The sequence below is a fragment of the Orycteropus afer genome, unplaced genomic scaffold (genome assembly GCF_000298275.1).
Source record: "Orycteropus afer afer isolate SDZICR_OR568_19922 unplaced genomic scaffold, OryAfe1.0 scaffold00196, whole genome shotgun sequence".
NCBI lineage: Eukaryota > Metazoa > Chordata > Mammalia > Tubulidentata > Orycteropodidae > Orycteropus > Orycteropus afer.
This window is the reverse complement of record NW_006921783.1, coordinates 4,959,913-4,979,356: the sequence shown is the minus strand read 5'-3', so window position 1 is coordinate 4,979,356 and position 19,444 is coordinate 4,959,913. Positions and strand designations below refer to the sequence as shown.

Sequence of the window (19,444 nt, the reverse complement as noted above, 5' to 3'; positions counted from 1 at the left end):
GAAAATGATTTTATGGCATCAGGAAGTCAGTTCCCAACCTAACCCCGCAGGAAGGGAGACGGGCTCATCTGCCATTCTGGTGCCATTCTGGACACCACGGAAGGAAGCCACTCATCTCCCTCCCCCTATGCGCCCCACCTCCTCTCAAGACCAAGAAATCGGTGGAGACAGGTCACTCACCCAGCCACCTCCAGTCTAGAGCAGAGTCGACTACCCAGCTTGCTGGGCGGGTGCTCAGGGTGCGGTGCCAAGACACCCAGCAGGGCTCGTTGGCCCTGCAGCAGCTGGAGTACCCCCCCATACAACTGCTGACCACTCCCTCAGGTTTAATTTCAGCATCTGCTATGACTTGAGGTAGGGTGAGGCACACTTGTGGGGACCTGAGCTATCCCACAAGGCAGCCACTTGCCATGTGTGGCCGTTATTGTTGTTATGTGCCGTCAAGTCAGATCCTACTCATAGCGACCTCTACTTGGGTTTCCGAGGCGGTATCACTATGGAAGTAGATTGCCCAACCTTCCTTCCAAGGGTGGCTGGTAGGTTTGAACCACCAGCCTTCTGGTTAGCAGTCAAGTGCCTTAGGCACTACGCTACCAGAGCTCCTGGAGCCGACCCTATCCTGACTCATAGCAACCCTATAGGACTGAGTAGGATTTCTCCATAAGGTTTCCAAGGCTGCAATCTTTATGGGAGCAGATGACTGGGTCTTTTCTCCCATGGAGCTGCCGGTGAGTTTGACCCACTGACCTTTCAGTTAGCAGCCTAGCACTTAACCAGTGTGCCACCAGGGCTTCTCCCACACATGGCTACCTACATTTAAATAAAATTAAATTTCTGGATCTTCAGTCATAGTAGCCAAATGAATTCGCTCAAAAGCCACATGTAGCGAGTGACAATTATACTGACAGTGCAGAAAGACGGGATTATATTTCCATCATTCCAGAAAGATCTACTGGACAGCTCTGGTCTAGACACCCTGGACCACTCGCAGGGTCAGAGGCTGCTCTCCGGGCTCCCCACCTCCACCCCACCCCCACAGAAGGGAGGACCGGAGGCTGTGGAGCTGCACCCACTGCGGAAAGGCACGAAGCGCAGCGCAGCAGGCTAATTGCTTTGTGCTCAGGACCAGCGTTACCTGCATACTAATGCACCTGGCGTTCCTGGAGCCCAGCTTCTCCACACTTTAGGGACCCAGGAGCGCCCCCAAGCAGCAGGGCTTCTGCTCTCCTGCCAGGCTGAGCTCTCACCTTGGGAAAGCAATGCCATGCTTGAAAACGGTTTACAGGTTGCTTATGCACAGGGAGACAGCTCAGGGGGCAGGAGTGCATGGAGGGATGGACACTGGGAAGGGGTAACTATGGGAAGGAAGTGGGAGGGGAACTGTTGCATTGTGGTAAACTGTGGTCAATGTCATGAGACAAAGTGTATGTGAACTGCTGTATGGAAAGTGAATCTGCTCTGTAATTCTTCACCCCCCCAAAAAAAGAAAATGGTTTACAGCCTGGCCTTGTAGGAATGCCCACCCAGGTTAATAGTGACAGTTCTAGAGGATGCAAAGGGTTTTGATCAGAGCCCCTAAAAGAGCAAGAGAGACCAACCAGGGGTCTGGATCACCTGCCACACAGGCAGTGCCTCTCACACAGTGCCTAGCACACAGTAGGCACAATGAGTATCTGAACAGATGGATGACTATCACCCTTGCACTAACCCAGTCATGAAGGTGCTAAACCCAGTCATGAAGGCGTCTTTCCTTAGAAACTCTGCTTTAGAACAGGAAGATCCTCCCAAACCGGTTTAGCCAACTCTCTTGTATTTCTGGGAGCTCTGGTGGTGTAGTGCCTAAGGCATCTGACTGCTAACCAGAAGGCTGGCGGTTCAAATGACAATGCTGAGGCCTGCTCAAGACCACATACCTAGCAGGGTTTGATTTCGGTCCCAGAATTCCTTCCACTGTCCCCACCTTTCCTTCATTATCTTACCTCTACTCAAAACATACGCCCATTCCAGACTGTGTGCCTCCAAGCTTCTATTAGAACCTAATGCAAAAGACCCCGGATAGATACAGCACCTGCCTAACTCGGGAAAGAGAAAAAGCACCCAAGAGGCAGCAGTCAGCTCCACCTGACTGTGAGCCTGACCATGAGGTTGAGGTGAGCCTGGGGCAGAGCCGGAGCACACTTAGAATTTAGTCATAAGCAGCAGATGGCGGGAGGGTGGGTGGTGGGTGGGTGGGAGGCAGGGCGCTCAATGGTTAGCGTCATCTGTCATCTCTCACTGCTGTCCAGTTGACTCGACTCAGAGCAATCCCTCCTTGGGTTTCTGAGGCAAGTATCACATTGGAAGTAAACTGCCCAATCTTCCTTCCGAGGAGTGGCTGGTGGGTTTGAACCGCCAGCCTTCTGGTTAGCAGTCAAAAGCCTTAGGTAATATACCATAACGCCTACCTTATATTCTTTTTCTATCCTGTCACTGATTTTTTATTTTTTCAAACATTCTTTTGAATTTTCTTTCTTGACCAACCTTGACCTCAACAAATGAACTCCGAGAAGCCTGAACCAGGGGAAATAAACCACACATATCTGTCAGGAATATATGTGCTGCTCAGGCAATGACCCTATTGACAGACCCCACACGATGAGCAAGAAGGGCCCAAGAAAGGAAATCTATAGATACACAAGAAAAACAAAAGTTAGATAAGGCAGCCTCCTCCTCCTGCATTTACAACTGCTCTCTCCTCCACAGGCGGGGAACAGGTAATGAGGACGCCATCAATAGAGCTGTCGGAGAAATTGAATATATACAAATCAGCAGGGTGATATGGATCCCCCGGACTTGCAAGAGAATTAGTTAATGAACTTACCAAATTACTGGCCATTATTTTTGAAATGTTATGAAGAGAAAGAAAGAAAGAAAATTAGGTAGATAAGCTTAAAAAAAAAAAAAAAATGGTCTGTTCACTAAGACAAGCTCAATTTAGATCCTAGTGTAACTGCCCCCAGTAAACACACACACACTCACATTTACGCACAAACTAAGATGCAGAAAACAAGGCTCACTTGCCACAGACCAGGCTCACTGTTAGATCTGTCTTTACCGAGCACACAGCAGCCAGCACCCAGGTCAGAGTGCCCGAAGGCCTTGGGCTTCTTCCTGACATCCTGTCTTTCTCTGCGGCCCGTGCAGTTCTGCTGAGACACAGTACCCCATTTGTAGGTCTGGCCCAGGAGAGGCAGGGCTTGGCATGAACACATCACATATACAGAGGGACTGCTCATCCGGAGGAGTGGCACCACGGTTTACAACTAAATAACACTGGGATGAAGGCTGAGCCTCCAACTCAGCACCCTTCTGACCAGAGGCTCAGCGGGAAAGAGGCAGCATTCCTGGAGAGCTCTGAGCCATGCGTGTGGAGAGCAAGAAAACCACCTCATAAAGGAAGTGAAGCTGCAGCTCTGCTACCAAACTGGTTGGAGCTGGCTGCCCATGTCTTCTGCTGGCACACAGGGGCTAGGAGAGCCTGGGGATGTTCAACAAAGGATCTTGGCTAGTGACTGCAGAAAGAAAACGCTAGACACCAAAATCAAAGGATAGAGCAGCCAGAGAAACTCAAACCTAAACAAGGCAAGGAAAACCCACCAGGAGGGTGCCAGGACAGAGGCCTTTAAAGTAGCAAGAGTGTGGCAACCAGAGGGGAGAGTGGAGAGCAGATCTTACACAATCCAGAAGCCAGGAGAGAGATGGGGGCCAGGCCGGGAGACGGCTGTGCCACTGGCCACTGATCCACCATCTTTCACTGCAGCATCTCACAGCACACCACAGGCTGCAGCTCTCTAATCCTCCCAGAAGAGGATGCTGATTTGAAAGGTTCCCTGGGGAGCAAGAAATAAACCCCTGGATCAACCTCCAGGGCCAATCTCCTTGCTGCTTCTCAGTGTCCTTTGTTACAAATGCTCCAGCTTAGGCAAGTGAGGAAAAGTGGACAAGGGCCCGAAAACAGCTACAGCAACACGTCCCCAGAACCTTAAAATTATTTAGGTAAAAACTTGTTCTCTTTACTCTTAAAAGTATATAGTAAGAAAAACAGTAATTAAAATAAAGTAAAATAAATACACAAAACAAGCAACATTATTCCCAACAGCAGAAATTCACAAAACAATCTAAATGTCCAACAGCAGGGATTTGGGAGTGATGGATGATGCATGCCCAGGATGGCATTTTAAATTAGCAATTAAATTATTTTAATGACATCTGTAAAAGCACAGAAATCATCTTTTACTATAACGTCAATACGAAAAGCGGAGTGCCAGGTACCATGGGTTCTCACAGGAAAGGGCTATGTGTCCGTATGCCCGTGTATTTTGTTTTCAGAAGGGTAAGTAAAAAATTTCAAATAGTCCGAAAGCAAAAACCAAGCCGTCCCCTCCAACTGCTCCTGGCTCCTCTCCAGGAGAGAAGCACTCATGTATCTGGTACAATTGGACCTGGATATGGAAGAATAGGAGAACCTATGTTAATGAGATATAGCTTAACATAGCTTCTCCTGCCTAAGGCATTTGACTGCTAACCAGAAGGCCGGTGGTTCAAACCCACCAGCCACTCCTCGGAAGGAAGGCTGGGCAACCTACTTCCATGGAGATACTGCCTCGGAAACCCAAGGAGGGGTTGCTATGAGTCGGGTCAGACTCTACGGCACATAACAACAACAGCAACGTTAACGAGAAGTGGCTATTGCCAGGCGCCAGGATTGCAGCCGGGTCTTCTTTTCCTTTCTTCTACTTTTCTAACTACTTTCGTGTAATTAACTTTTAAAGTAAAAATAAATGAAGACAAGAAGCCTGCCTCCATTATCTTCTCCATCCTGAAGGGAGGGGTCATCCCAGCTCCTGCATCTCATGAGAACCTGAGCGGGGTGGATGCTGTGACCAGCTCAGTGCCTCACTGTCCTGGTGGCACAGATCATCCAGGTCCATGCTTTATGAGGGTCTAGTGTGAAGGAATCAGCTGGGCAAAAATAAAATAAGCCAACTCCACACAAAAGGGGACTGCTTCAGTCAACATCGAAAAAGGCTCCGCATCGGGACTCTCGGTGACGGCTCCAGACTCATTTCACAATCAGCACTAGCTCCCAAAATGTAAAGTATTCGTTTTATTAAAATGCAAATCAATCAACTAATCTGTCTTTCTAGTAACAGTTGAATTGCAGTATCCGTGTCAATTAAAAGAGTTTCCAATTTATTCTTGGCTGGAAGGAGGGTGGTCTTCTGAATTTTAAAACATAAGCCCCCCTTACTGAAAATTCTGGCATTCGTTCTTTCTGATCTCCTGTTTTTAATTCATTTTAATTAAACATGCTGGACTCCAAATATTTTGAAGTACCTGTTTAAATCTTTTTCTTTTTCATCAAAGACTGACTCTGACCCAGTCTCTCTCTCTTTGGGAACATGGGTTACAGCAGACTCAGGGGTTAGCATCAGACTCACAGGAAGTTCACTAGTAAGAGCTTACTCGCCATTCTACTGTGTGTCATCTGGACCCCTCAGGCTAAAGGAACAGGCCTGGACGGTCTAAATTTTGAGAAGTGATCATTGTGATAGAAGAGCGAATGGGAGGTCTCTCTTCTTTCTGTTGGTTGATTTTTTTGGTAACTGGAGACACAATGGAAGTTAAAAATGTCCCTGACAGTCAAGCTCAAGAGCTAACTACTGGGACAGGAATAACAAATCACCATGTACCAAGGGCCAATTAATTTGGGATGGAAACCCCCTCCTCCCTCTACGTGCCCCATCCTGAGCTCAGCAGACACATTTCTGTTAAAACTAGACTATGGTGCTGATCACATCCAGGACCACTTCCTGTGGAGCCCAAGCTGCAGGCCCTGTAGTGATCCTCAAGCCAGTGACACAGAACCAATGACGTGGAGGGTTCCTGGGCACAAACCCTATCACTCTATGTTGGCATTTTAAAACAATGATCAAAACCCAACTTTAAAAATAATGGCTGGCTATTAATGACAACCACACTTAGATGCCTGGATTCAGCATTTCTTCTCCGATTCCATAGTGCTAATAAAGTTTTGGGCACAGGAGTGCCAAGGCAGTCAGCTCCGTGAGCTAGCCCACCCTATACCCACTTCACTTATGCAAGATCATCTTCACTGCATATTGACCACCACAGACCAATGAATTCCCGATGAAGATTTAATTCCCAGCTTTTGACCTGTGGATGAAAAACAAATGATGAAAACATTTCCTCCTGCTGGATTTATATCCAAGTTCATCTCAATAAAGTGGTTTAGGAATGGTGAGAACGGAATAGGGCTCTGGAAGACTTCTGCATGGGGGTACAGAGGTAACAAAAAGTCAGAGACCTGTATTTAGCGATAAACAGGCAAATATCTCCAAGTTACAAAGCTTCTTGAGCACAGCACAGAGGTTTCTTGAGACTTCCTGCTCCTTGGAGCCATGAGAAATCACTGAATGTTATCCACCCACAGAGTGGCATCCTGCCCAATTATCACTCCTTCCATGAAACTGCATCTGGTATGAAAAGACCGTCTGGCTAGAAAAAAAGAAAAACCCTCCCAACAAACCTGTCAGCTTGTGAGAGCCCGAATCAGACCTACTAAGTGCCAGGCTGTGCTGGGCACCCCACGCTGCTGAAGAAACCAGTCATCGGCGGCAGTGGCAGCAGCAGCAATACTTTTTATTTGTGATGAGTAAGGGACACGGGGAGTCGCTCTCTTGCCCACTAGTAAGCATGGAGACACAGAAGCCTGGCTGCAGGCTGCCTGGCCTTGATCAGCACACGTTCTGAACAGAGCATCTTCCCAGGGGTCATCCCTAACGCTCAGCCCTGTGAGTCAGGGGGTACCTCCAACCTGGCCGAGGTGCCCTGGGAATGGAGGCCCTGCTCTGAGGCCTCAAGGCAGCAAGAGACGTGTGACTTCAGTCCCTGTGGTTGTCACCAGGAGGGTTGAGTTTGCCAAAAAGAGATCGATACAGCTCTGTCCTGAAAAACAAACAAAATGAACTGGTTAACACATTGGTTAACTTTCTAAGGTTTAAAAGAAAGTAAGAAGCTGGGAAATACCATAATCTGTTTCTTCAATGGGAAACACAGTGGTATAATTAAAAATGTATCCCACAGAGCTTCTTCACAAATAGGAAGGAAAGAACAAACCCAGAGAAGACAATGCAGTCCAGCATGGAGACATGTAAACCGCCCAGGGCAGCTGAATACACTGTCTCCAGGGAACAGGAAGTCTCCAAGTTTGCCCTTTACAGACAGGCCCTTCAAGTAAGAAAACAAGATGGAATATTTTAATAGGATGTATGAGATTGCCATGAGATGAGGAGGATTCAATCAGACATGGGATGGAGGAGCATCTAATTTAGTTTTCATACATTTCCTTGGACTTCACAGTACTTGAAAAACAATGAAAATGACCCAGCAACAAGATTCCAATTAAGACCACATGTGCAGCTGGGCAGTAGAACTGCCGCTCTTTCCCACTCCCCGCCCTTGTGTCCATTTTCAATCTACTGGATAATTTGTTTGGCTAATTTATTTCTAAAGTTGGGTTCTGACATTAAAAAAAAAAAAAAAAGTCCTAACATGCCAGGGTCTTGGGTCTCTGAAAATAAAGTAAACCGCTCCCAGCCTTTGCTGCTGCTATTAAAACCAACATATCCACCCACATCTGGCCAGAGCCATCTGCCAAGGCCCAAGAAATTCTGAAAGTGGGCGAGATGGGGTGGGGGATTCTGCCCATCACTGAGGCAGAAGCTCCAGCTCCAGACCACGCTCCCTTGTGGGTAAGGGCAGAGGAGCCAAGAGACCCCAGAAAGATTCAACCCACGTGAGAGCATCTACCAGGACGGGGGTGGCCACTGAGGACACAGCCAATGGGGCAGCCGACCGATGTGTCACTATGCAGAGGTCCTGGGTGGGGGCACCCACAGGGTGAAGATAAGGGACCAGGGAGTAGATTAAAGCACTCCCGGTGAAAGCTGAACCTGCCCTGTTTCATATTTTCAAGATCTAACCACAAAATAGAGCCTGGCACCCTTGTTAAGAAAGCAGGCTTTTAAAACAAACACTCATTATCCAAGTGGGAACCCCATCAAATATAATCCCCCCCAAAAAAAAGCAAAACACCAACTACCCTTCCAACAACTACTGTGGTTCAGTAAGATGTCAACACAAAAATTTCCCAGGTTGTCTCTTGTTTTAAATCACCCTCCTCATAGTTGTGGGTAGGAATAGTGGTACTATAGTTTAAAAAACGAGCGACAGGAAGAGCTTATCAAAACTTACAAGAAATAAAAATCTTAAGCAGCAGCAACTCAGGAGCTAAGAATGCAAACTAAGCTCATGCAGAGGACCACAGGCGGGCAGGGGAAAAAATACAGAAGCCAGGAACCAATGGGTCTCCACATCTCTCTGCAGGCATTAACCGCAGGCTTCACTAGCACTTCACTCTACACCACCAACCAGGCCAGCGCTCCAGGCCCACGGACAAAGGAGGCAGGTTCTGAGCTGTCTGTCTCCTTTGTTCCTGTCTATACGCATCTGTGGGCCTCACCCTCCACCAGCCGCAGACAAGCCACACAGGTGGAAGGCAGCCTCGGCACATATGCAAATGAGTGGCAGGCCCTACTGCCGAGGCAGCTGCTTCAAACCAGCAGTTCCATCACATGAAAGTCAACAGGGCTCTGTACTCCTCTCGCTCGGGCCTGCCTATTTGCCAATAAAGATAAGTCTCTCTAGTCACTTTTGACAAAAAAAATTCAGTGGCAGTAAGGGGAAAGTCACCATGATAAAAAAGACAGTATGACTTTAAGACTCCACTGTGGGATGAGAAGGAAATGCAGGCACCAGGCTATTTACCCCTCCACAATCACAGCCTTCCTCACAGCCTTCCGACCTGACCTCGCCTTGCTTGTCTGCACCAGATCCCATCATTACCACTGAGCAAATGCTTCCAGTCGGCACCACAGTATCAGGGAAAGGCCCGGGCCCAGGGCAGCAGTTACTGTCCGCAGCAGGGTTCACATGTCAGGAGCAGGAAGTGAAATGCTGAAACCCGAGTTTTGAAAGAACATCATTTCACACTCAGGTGGGCAAAGCTGACAAACATATGCGGCTGTTCGCAGCAAAGCAACTTGGAAATCTAAGTGGTCAGGGTGCTTCAATTTTTTTTTGAACGAGAGAAGAAGAATATGAATAAGGGATTATCCCAATCTAAAAACATCCCCAAGTTATTTCAACTCTTCCATCATCCTCACCCACTCCCACCAATCAGTGACCATGCTCATCCCCCAGCAACTGGATCTGGACTCGCCCCTTCTCTAGGCCTCCGTGATTTCAGAGCTTAACATCGTCGCTCACCTGGAATATGGCTATAGCCCCCTTACAAATTTTTCTGCTCCCTTCTCTTCTCCCTACTCTCTCCATCCTGTCGGCCCCCACACCAGAAGTAAACCAAGCTGATCCTTGCTGCGGTCAAGAGGCATCACCAGGATAAAGACCCTCCCAGGCCCCGAGTCCCTGGCTGGGCCTCAGGCCTTCACTGTCCTTCCAGAGGCTCCAGGGTAGGCTGGACTTCAGCCCCAGAGACTGCTGCAGAGGCTGAGGAACAAGGGCCACAGGGTGGAGTCCAGGGCAGATTCTCCAGTCTCTGCTTACACACCCTCTGAAAGCACTGTATGAAACCACGCTGCCGCCCACGAATGTTTAAGTTGATATAAAAGTTTTAAATGTAAATAGTCACAGAGCATATAATCACCGAAATGCTGTGAATATTCACTTTTACAATAAAACGTACAACCCTCCTGTCTACACCCAAGGTGTCCGCAGGCCACACTGAGCTGATGCTCACCATCGTTCGTTTAGATGACATGTGAGCAAGCTCTTTAAGGGCTAGAAACTGTACATCTTTTTCTTCTTAAATTTGTATTTCCATTTGGCTTTTTCCTACAGAATTTTGTCCTAATATAATGCTTGAAACTCTTGTACTGATCCTCCCATCATACTTCTTGACCGCAAAAAGAAGTATGTGATGCCAGAAATACTTTCTGAAATTTAAAAAAATCGAAATAAAAATTTTAATTTCTTGAAACCATTAGGCTCTAAGTGATAAAACAAAAAAAAATTTATTCTGGATTGAGTTATCATTACAATTATCATCAGAATAAAATAGATACATATAATAACAACATAATACAATGTATTATAATTTTAGTCAAAATTATATATAAAATTTTATACAAAATTATATATAAAATTTTATATAAAAATATATAAAAATGTTATGGAAATGCATCTCTTACTGAAAGAAATGACTTTCCCCTCCTTTTGTTTATACAGCCACAGATGAGTATTACTTTCGAAAGAAAGTTTGATTATTCTATTCTCATTTCTTGTTTTTTGTAGAGATGCGCGCTGAGAAACCTTGCTCTTGCTATTCTGTTGAAAATAAAGATCCAGAAATCATTTGACCCAAAAGAGGTTTGTGATCTACTCCTTAGTCATTTCCTTTCTCAATTCCTGCATCACTATTTCCGACCGTGTTTGGTTAGCGCCCCGAGATTTCCCACCCCAGGCCAATGTCCCACAGCAGGCCGAGAGTGGGTGTAGGACCGCTAACAGGAGCACCTGCGTCCCCAGGAAAGAGCACAGACCCTGAAATGAATTCCTTAAGATATCTGTGTCTACACTTTATCCTTGGAAAGTCCTGGAGCACCCCATATGAAGATCAAGGTGTAAGAAGTACTGAGCTTTCCCCTCAAACCCAGACGAGCGCTAGATCTGGTGCTAACACTTTGGGAAAGTCAAAGCATCTGAGAAGAAACAAAACACGTCCACTCCCTTACCTCAAGACCCAAAAAACAACAGAAACCCCAAACCAGATAACAGAAAGCCACCACAGGCCGGAGTCGGCCACCTCCCACCACGTGGAGCACTTTCCCCTGTAGAGAAGCTGAACTATATCAATCCTTCAGGTTAACCTCATCTCCATCTGATTCTCCAGGTTAAGTGCAGAATTTAATCCTTGAGGGCCCCTTAAGGCTATGCATAATAAACTTTTCTTTAAAAAAAAAAATACAAATTCCTCCCCTCTATCGCATTAAGAATCAAAATTTGAGTCACTGAGCTGCAGTGCTCCCCAACCCTTGTTACCCATCCCCTACTCTTGGTTTCAATGGCCAGTGGGAATGCCTGCTGTAGAAAACTCTGTAGGAGAACAACCTACAGAGTAATTAACAGGACGTGGACCTGAGGTAGAAGGTCGATAGCAGGGGCTCTTCCTTGAATTAAAATTTAACTTACCCTTTATTACAACCTACAAAAGCAAGTAATGAGCACTAACATTTTTATTTCTTTTAAACTGTCATTTAGGCTGTAGAGGGGATAATTACCTATCTTTACTGTAGTAAGGTTTTATAACCCTTAGTGAGGCATTTTCTAATTTAATATTTTTACTATATTATCATAAAACCTGTTTCTGGAAAAAAATGATCATGGATTAGCAGCAATTTTCCATAAAGACAGAATGTATGTGTGTGTGTCCAAGGATCCAGCTTATTTATCACATGATTCTTCAGCAGAGACTTAAAGAGCACCCAGTCTAGATAGCTATGAAGCCCATCACTTTAGTGTGAGTGAGGTTTCAAATGTCTCTAAAATGAAATGGGGGTGTGCGAGTATAATAGTGCAGCCCACAGATGTGTGTATCCAAAGACGCATTCCCTCAGTTTCACACGTGTACTCTTCACTGGGCTACAACACACACCACTGTCTTTCATGATGTCATTTGGGCAAACAGTGCAAAGGAGCATATTACACCTGCAAATGATCTGTGAGGGGCTTTCAATCTGCTAAATTGGTAGCTTGCAGCATCGGGACATTGAAGGAATCGTACCCTCTGCTCTGCAGAACCCCACACTCCTCTGACTCTGGCCCAGAAACCCCCAAGCCTCCCAAACATCCGCCGTGCAGGCACCTACCCACTCCCATGGCCAGAGGCAGGCAGGCAGCAGAAAGCAGAGAGCAAATCTACTGCTGCCTAAAGGGACCTGTACAGCCTCCAAAAGTACGTCACGTTCTCCAAGCAAGTATTACATGTCAGGGCTCTGAGCCAGTCTGCCAAATATATGTCAGTGGAGACAATACTGCCGCTTTCTTGATTAAAATTATACACATCCTTTTCCCTTGAGTAATTTGAAAGTGGTCATTTGTTGCTTCATGGGTATGTGTGTGTCTACATCCACAAGCCACCCCAGAGTGCAGCCTGGACCTTGTTTCCTTTCCAATCCTCTACCCTCTGTGTTTGCCCTGAAGGAATGAAGACTTTGTACTGTATACAGAGATGGTGTGGCACGAATGTCACTCAGTCCCTTACACATACATTCAGGACTCAGAAAAGTGAGAAAGCACACAGAGGGAAAGTCAGATTAAGGGTGGCAACTCCAACACTGCTTGTGTCTGGCAGAGTCTTGATCGTATCAGAGTCCTTGCGAGGAGTCAGCACACAACCGGTGCAGATGACTGCACTGACCAGCGGGGCCACAATGACACAAGCATGCTTTTAAAAACTATCTGTCACGTTACTGGTGCCTGCCTTTTTTCACATGTCTAGCTTTTGGAAACAATTCACTTATTAGCATTGTGGAAGCTTATAACTTGTATTACGTATGTGTGGTCGCTGCTCTCAGAGTATAACAAAAAGGTATAATAAATTGACAAAAAATATTTGGATGCCTATCTGACCTCTGATTTTGTGGAAGATCCCAGAGACAGGAAAGCTGCAGCACAAGTGGAGCTGGGAGGGAAATAGTTACTGTGAACCTCTCTAGTCCACCTGGCTGGGACAGCCCACTCCACTGACAGACACAGGAACATCCTTCCTCATGCTGGACTTACCTCTGCTTCCGGTAACTCACGTACATGGCCCTTGTCCCTCCAGAGCCAGGAGAGGGCCCAGGCTGATGGCTATTCCCTTCCACAACACTTCAACTATTTGATGTTTTCGTTTAACTAATTCAGTCTGTTCCTTTCTAGGTTAACTGGCCTCAGTTGCCTCCATTCCACCTGTGACTAAGCCTGAAGTCTTTTTTGCCATCCTCACTGAACTCTAAGCCCTCCACAGCAGGTAGGGCAGGACTATGTCACCTTCTTTATTTTGAACACAGATCTCTCTTTGCCTTCATAGTGTTTCCAGTCTCTCTGTTCGGTGTCTATGAAAATGCCTGGAACACTCCAGACATCTACTGAGAAAGCTATCTTACCCATAATCACTTGGCATATGCCAGTAGAACCAAAGGATGCCCGCAGTAAAATGTGTATCTCTGGTCTACTAGTCAGGTCACCGGAGAAATGACAGTAGGGCAAAGGAAAAAAACTACTGGCTGCTCCCTCTTCCTCTTAGGAACTACCTGGAGTTCACCAACAACTCTTTTCCTTTGTCATATGCTTATCCAATGAGAAACAAAAGTTCAACAGAAATCCATAACTGGCAACAGTCACCTAAAACGAAACAAATCATTTTTATAAACCATATAAGCATGGCGCAGGAAGTACAGAGGGGCTGCCATGTGGAATCAGAGCTCGAGCTGACTTGTCTCAGATCCTTATTAGGTCTCTATCTAAGGCAACTTCCCTAACCCATTTTAATCTTAGTTTCCTCATCAGCAAGATGGTGACATACTTTCTTTAAGCATAAAGCATAAGCAAAAGTTCCCAAGAGACAAACAGCTTTATCATCAACATCAAAAACGGAATGAAACGTAGTCTGCCAACATGCTAGACCTCACAGGTCATGTCAAGGACCCACTGGAATTCTGTTGGTCTGTTCCCAACTAACACTAGAGATAAAATGGTACCTTTCTTTCATCTTTCATTCTACTTCCTCTGACACAAAGCCATGGTATCTGTAGCAATGACTTTACAAATGAGAGAAAGATAAAGATGCTTGACAAATGTCTCTATGGCCAAAAAGGGGAAAGACAACTGCCCTGTGCTCTTTGGAGGCCATCAAGCAGAGGATAAGCCTCTGTATGTCATAGGAGTGGGGCCATACTCTAGAACTTATGTGTCTAGGAAGACTGAATTGCTAGGAAGATCATTTAAGTGAAGAGACAGAGGTAGCTCTTATTTAGTCAGAATTATGTGCAAAAATTGTAAGAAGAGAACCCTTAGGATCCCTGAACGTAGCAGAAAGGCTGGTGCTGAATTCTCCCTGCTTTCCTCCCAACACAGCCAACAACAAAAGCAGGCTTCTTTCCTGAAACTCATCACAATTCCATACCAACAAAACACCAAAGAAATGAGGTAAAAGGAAAAGAAAACCACCTTTTCTCACGACTTTTTTTTTTTCTTCTTTAACTAGGACCAAGTTAGAAAAGGTACAGCGACTCAAAAACAAAAACAAACAAAAATCCAAACTCATTGCCATTGAGTTGTTTCTGACTCATAGTGACTCCAGCTGGGTTTCTGAGGCTGTAGATTTTTATGGAAGTAAATCACCCCATCTTCCTTCCACGGAGTGGCTGGTAGGTTAGCTGCTGACTTTCCAGTTAGCAGTCAAGTGCCTTATCCACTACACCACCAGAGCTCCCAGTGATTCCAAAAATACCCTATTTATAATGACCTAAACCCACACACAGGGCACGTTCTTGTCAGGACACAGGCAGAACGCCTCAACGCTCCAAACAGGCATGCCGCAGATGCCCATGTCTGCCACGAGGTGGCAGCACACAACTCCTCTTTAAGTGGACAAGGCTAGCGGGAGGCCACGAGCAAACCGCGCCCATCAATCTCCTAGTGTCTCTCTTCTCATCGCCATCCTCCCCAGTGCTTGAAGGAGACTCTGGAAGGTCCGTTTCAATTCGCTCTTTTGGTCAGGTCAAAACTAGGTCCTTCAAACTCCTGCAACTGCTTTTAGCCCCACAGCTTTAAATTACAGATGGTGATACATGGCCTCTGGTCTATCTCCTAAAGACCAGACTAGAGATTTATAAATGTGCAAAGAAGCAGGAAAGGATGGGGCAGAAGAGCGAATGGGGAGGATGGAGGAGTGAGAAGGGAACTCGGGCTCCTCTGTGAAGCCTTTCTCCTCAGTTGTACTCCCTCCTCCAAGCCAGTTACAAATTCACTTCAACAAAGGAAGAAATATACTCGAAACTTTCATCATCTCCACTACTAGCTTCAAGTCTTTCCTAGCCTTTTAAAGAAAAATAATTTACCATAGTGGACTTGCGAAAGGGGGGCGGCTATAGGACAAGGAGCCCTCTTCAGACAAAAGGGACGCTGCCTCCTTCTTGTGCATTAATATTCCATACTCCTGGGATGATTCCCACTTTCACAGTTTGACTGTTTCATAACAGATTTGATGCGAGAGAAGACAAATGGCCTCACAAAGGAAAGACGACAAATCATCTCACTGCTTTTAGCAGGGTTTTCTCTTTATTTTTATTTATTTTTACTCTGGAACTGAGCTGCAGAGCTCTCTGCCTTGCTGAGATGTTTAATATTAACGTCAAGCTGCTGCGATCCTGGCAATAGAGTTGGCCGGTGTTGTGTTTACGGTTTTGTGACTGCTGGCTTCAGGAAGATGAAGCTCCTTGTTCAAACAGCAGCCCCTCTAACAGCTCCTGTTAAAAGCCAGGGGATGCTTCACTGCTTGGACGTGAATCACGTCCTCCAGCCACACAAAGGTGAGACTGACACCCAAGTTACATTTGTATCCACGTTGAGCCTGCTGCCCAGCGACCCAGGGCCTGTGGGGCAGCATATGATGCATCTCTCAGCTTCAGTTTAACTTCTACTTTTAGAGGGGTCATACCACACAGAAATTAGTGATGATACTAACTGTCAACCCACAGAGGTCCCACAAAACTTCCTACTATTACAGCTGTGGCACTGATTTGTTTATAAACCCAGTCCCAATCCAAACACCAAAGCAGCAACTACTGAGTAAACACACACAAGGCGCAAACTCTGTACGACCCAGTCATGGGCTCAGTTCAGCCCACATCAGCACAAAGATACCACTGGACACTCAGCAGCAAGCCCAGCGGCTGCTGACCGGCCACTGTCCTGAAACGCTCCTCGCAGAGCCCAGGCTGTGTGCATTCTCCTGGCTCTCCTCTGACACCTCCTTGTCCTCCTGCTCCCTCCTGGTCCAGGAGTGTAGACCTTTTCCTAGGTTCTGTCCTCAGCCCTGCTCTCCTCTCTCCGAACCCGATCCTGGTCATCTCATTCATGATCGGTTCTAACAGCCTATTTCTATTGAGGATGCCCACAGCCCACGTGTCACCGAGACCCCAACTGATTAAGACTAAAGCTGAACTCAACCTCTAGCCCTCCAAGGCCATTCTGCACCTAAACTACCATTTCTGTTCATAATGGTGGCAAATTCTTTGCTCTTAACTATTTAATGCTGGAAGACAAAGTTAAAGAAATCAATACTGTATTTCCTGATTAAAAACTAAAAGCTGCCCTGTGACAGGGCTCTTGCTTGCACAGTTTATTTGAATTAATCGCTGAAATACAATCTTTCAATTTTTTTGGTTGTTAACAGTATCCTTCAAAGTACTTCCTTGGGAAATCTGAGAGCAATTTGGAAAAAGGAAGGTGTGTCCCAGACATCTGCCAGCTAAACTTTCCCCAGGAGTACTGACCAGGACACCTCCGTTTCTGGAACTTACCTTGCCAAGGTAAGGGAGGAAAGGGCACCGTGATGCACTCTGAATATCTGCCACAGGGCAACATCTCCCCCAGTTCCAGCTTTCCCAGCTAGTTCTACGACTGGCTTTAAAAAGCTTGATTGCTAAGTGCCAAATGAGCAATTTGCATTTCTTCACCTGAAAGCTAGTGAGTCAGTTTGGCTGCACAGTTGGCCTCCCTCTACAGGAACAGGATCTGGAAAAGAGGAGGCGGAGTGCTGCCAAGTGCATGTATGAGAAAATGTGTATTGATTTCTTCTTTCTTATAAAGGAGCACAAAGCACTGAAGAACAATTGCTCGTCTTTGCAGCATCTTACATTCCACACAAGTGACAAAAGGCCTAACCCCCACCCTCCTTGGAGACACAGAAAGGGACCCATGCAGGACAGCATCTACTGGATGTTGGCGGCCACCACCATTGTGGCTGTCGGCATCTGGGACTCGAAACACCCTGGGGTCTACTACCTCTTCACCTGCCTCTGAGCTAGTAATCCCCCTCTCGGGGCTGATGTTTCCTCATCTCTACTGGAGAAAAGCGAGCCCTCAGTCTTATTTACCATTAAGTGGAGGTGCCCAGAGGGCAAGAGTTAATGTTTATAAAGTGCTGTGCTCCCCAGAGGGAGACAGGGGATAAAACACAAGGTGTGGTTATCAGTCATTCAAGACCTCATTTCCGAGGATACTTAGTAATAGCTTCCCATTACAAACTGCTCTCCCGCAACTTGAACTCAAGGTACAATGAGGCAATGCACTTTACCTAAATAAATATCCCTTTTTGGTTGACGCTTAGTACCAACACTAAAGATAACAAAAGCTAACCAGAGACTATTATGCCTTGTTAATGCCCTGAGAGACACAAAAGGTTTAGTGCTCTCAACTCCTGGACAAAAGGTTGGCTGTCTGAACCCAGTCACAGGCCTGGTGATCTGCTTCCAGAAGGGCACAGTCTTGAAAGCCCTGCGGAGCAGTCCCACTCTGCACACACGGGGTCGCCCTGGGTCAGAATTAACTCAAGGGCAACTAACAAGAACAACGAACCCACTCCAGGGCTGTTTGCCTCTGAAACCAAACAAATTCTGAAAGTGGTCCAAAAAACTGACTTAACCTTGTAATTGGCCATCACAGAGCCCAGCCAGTACTCGCCATGTTCCCATGGTAACTGACAATTTGTAAGAAGGCCACCAGAAACCAAACCTATTATGAGTATCACAGCTAAGAGGGAGGAGAAAACCTCCAGCATGAAATAGTTTCAGGTACTCCCTCTTAGAAGTGATGAAAATGCAAGAGTGCTATTGTCTGTGTTCTGGCAAAGGCACATTGAGCTGCCTGACAGACAAGAAAACACAGACTGCATGTAAATAATTATCTGTACAGATTACATTATAAACACTCCCTCTCAGAAACAAAAACTTGAAAAAAACATTTCATATTCAAGAATTTGGTAAGAAAGAGAATTGATTTTCATTTTATAAAAAGTAACTAAGACATACAGAGAGGGCTTCTTCCTCACTGTCCCACTGCACAAGTGCTGGGGCACAGCACACGCTCATAAATCCTGTATTGGTTCTCTCTCTTAGAAAAGGCTGCTACAGCCACCAGAAAAGGACCTTAAATAAATGTTTCGCAAATAATACTCATGCTACAAAAGTTTCATATATTAAGGCAAGATACAATGGGAATAAACATATATAATTCAAATGCATGAGCATAAAACCTTAATATCAAATGCATATTACGCTGACTTATAAATTAGTAGTCTTAGCAAGAAAAAAACCTAAAAGTGCTTTTGTGAACTGTGATAAACACTTGCTCCTCACATATCAACATGGCTAGGTTCCAAGACCAGGTATACAAAAATCGGCATTATGTGCTTTATGCAAAAATGGAGGATGACTACATCAGATCACTAAATGAAGGACGCCTACATCATTACATAACTGCCAAACCACTAAGAATCATGTCCCAGCCAAGTTGACACATAACCTTAACCATTACAGTCAGCATTAACGCTCACCTTGGCATCTGTTTGTGCCAGACATAGGTCATTAATACCTAAAATAGTCAGGTAGGAGATTTTTTACTATCATCAGAAATGCGAAATGTCAGATTACAAGATAATCGATAACTTAAAGAGCAGGTGTATTATCATTAGATAGATACAAGTAAAACAGGGGTTTTCAAAGAAGAGAGAGCCTCCCTCTCAGCAAGGGATGAGGAATCAAAAACGTTTTCATGGAAAGGCTGGCATCTGCAGAGGACTATGACCATTCCAACAGGCAAGGAGAGAGACAGGGTGAGGGACTCCAGAGCAAGTAAACAGGAGGAACAGACACTAGTAGGGGTATGGAGTGTGTTCTGGGAATCACAGGGGTCCACCCTGGATGGCACAAAGGATGTGAGTACTGAACAGGTGATACGGAGGGAAAGGTATCAAGCCGACAAATTCCTCAAGGCCTTGAGAGGCACATTTGACAGCATGGGTTTTATTCCATAGGCAAGGAAGAATAACATGCTCTAAGTGGTATTTAGGACAGGTAACCAGGCAATGAGAAACAGAACTGACTAGGTTAAAAAACTGGTTGTCCTCCTATACAGCCACAGTAGTCAAAACTGCCTGGTATTGGTTCAATGACAGATACATAGACCAATGGAATAGAACTGAGAACCCAGATACAGATCCATCAACCTATGGTCAGCTGATCTTTGACAAAGGCCC

The 19,444-nt window shown here is 45.8% G+C and overlaps 1 protein-coding gene across 1 annotated transcript in view; it reads right to left on the bottom strand.

Moving 5' to 3' along the window:
• Nucleotides 1-6,944: 6,944 nt before the first annotated feature.
• The window catches only part of AATF (apoptosis antagonizing transcription factor), a 176,765-nt gene continuing 164,265 nt past the window's right edge, over nt 6,945-19,444 (bottom strand). Inside the window, exon 12 of the mRNA XM_007947889.2 lies at nt 6,945-7,008. Coding sequence (XP_007946080.1) covers nt 6,945-7,008 — 64 coding nt within the window. The remainder of the gene's footprint in view (nt 7,009-19,444) is intronic.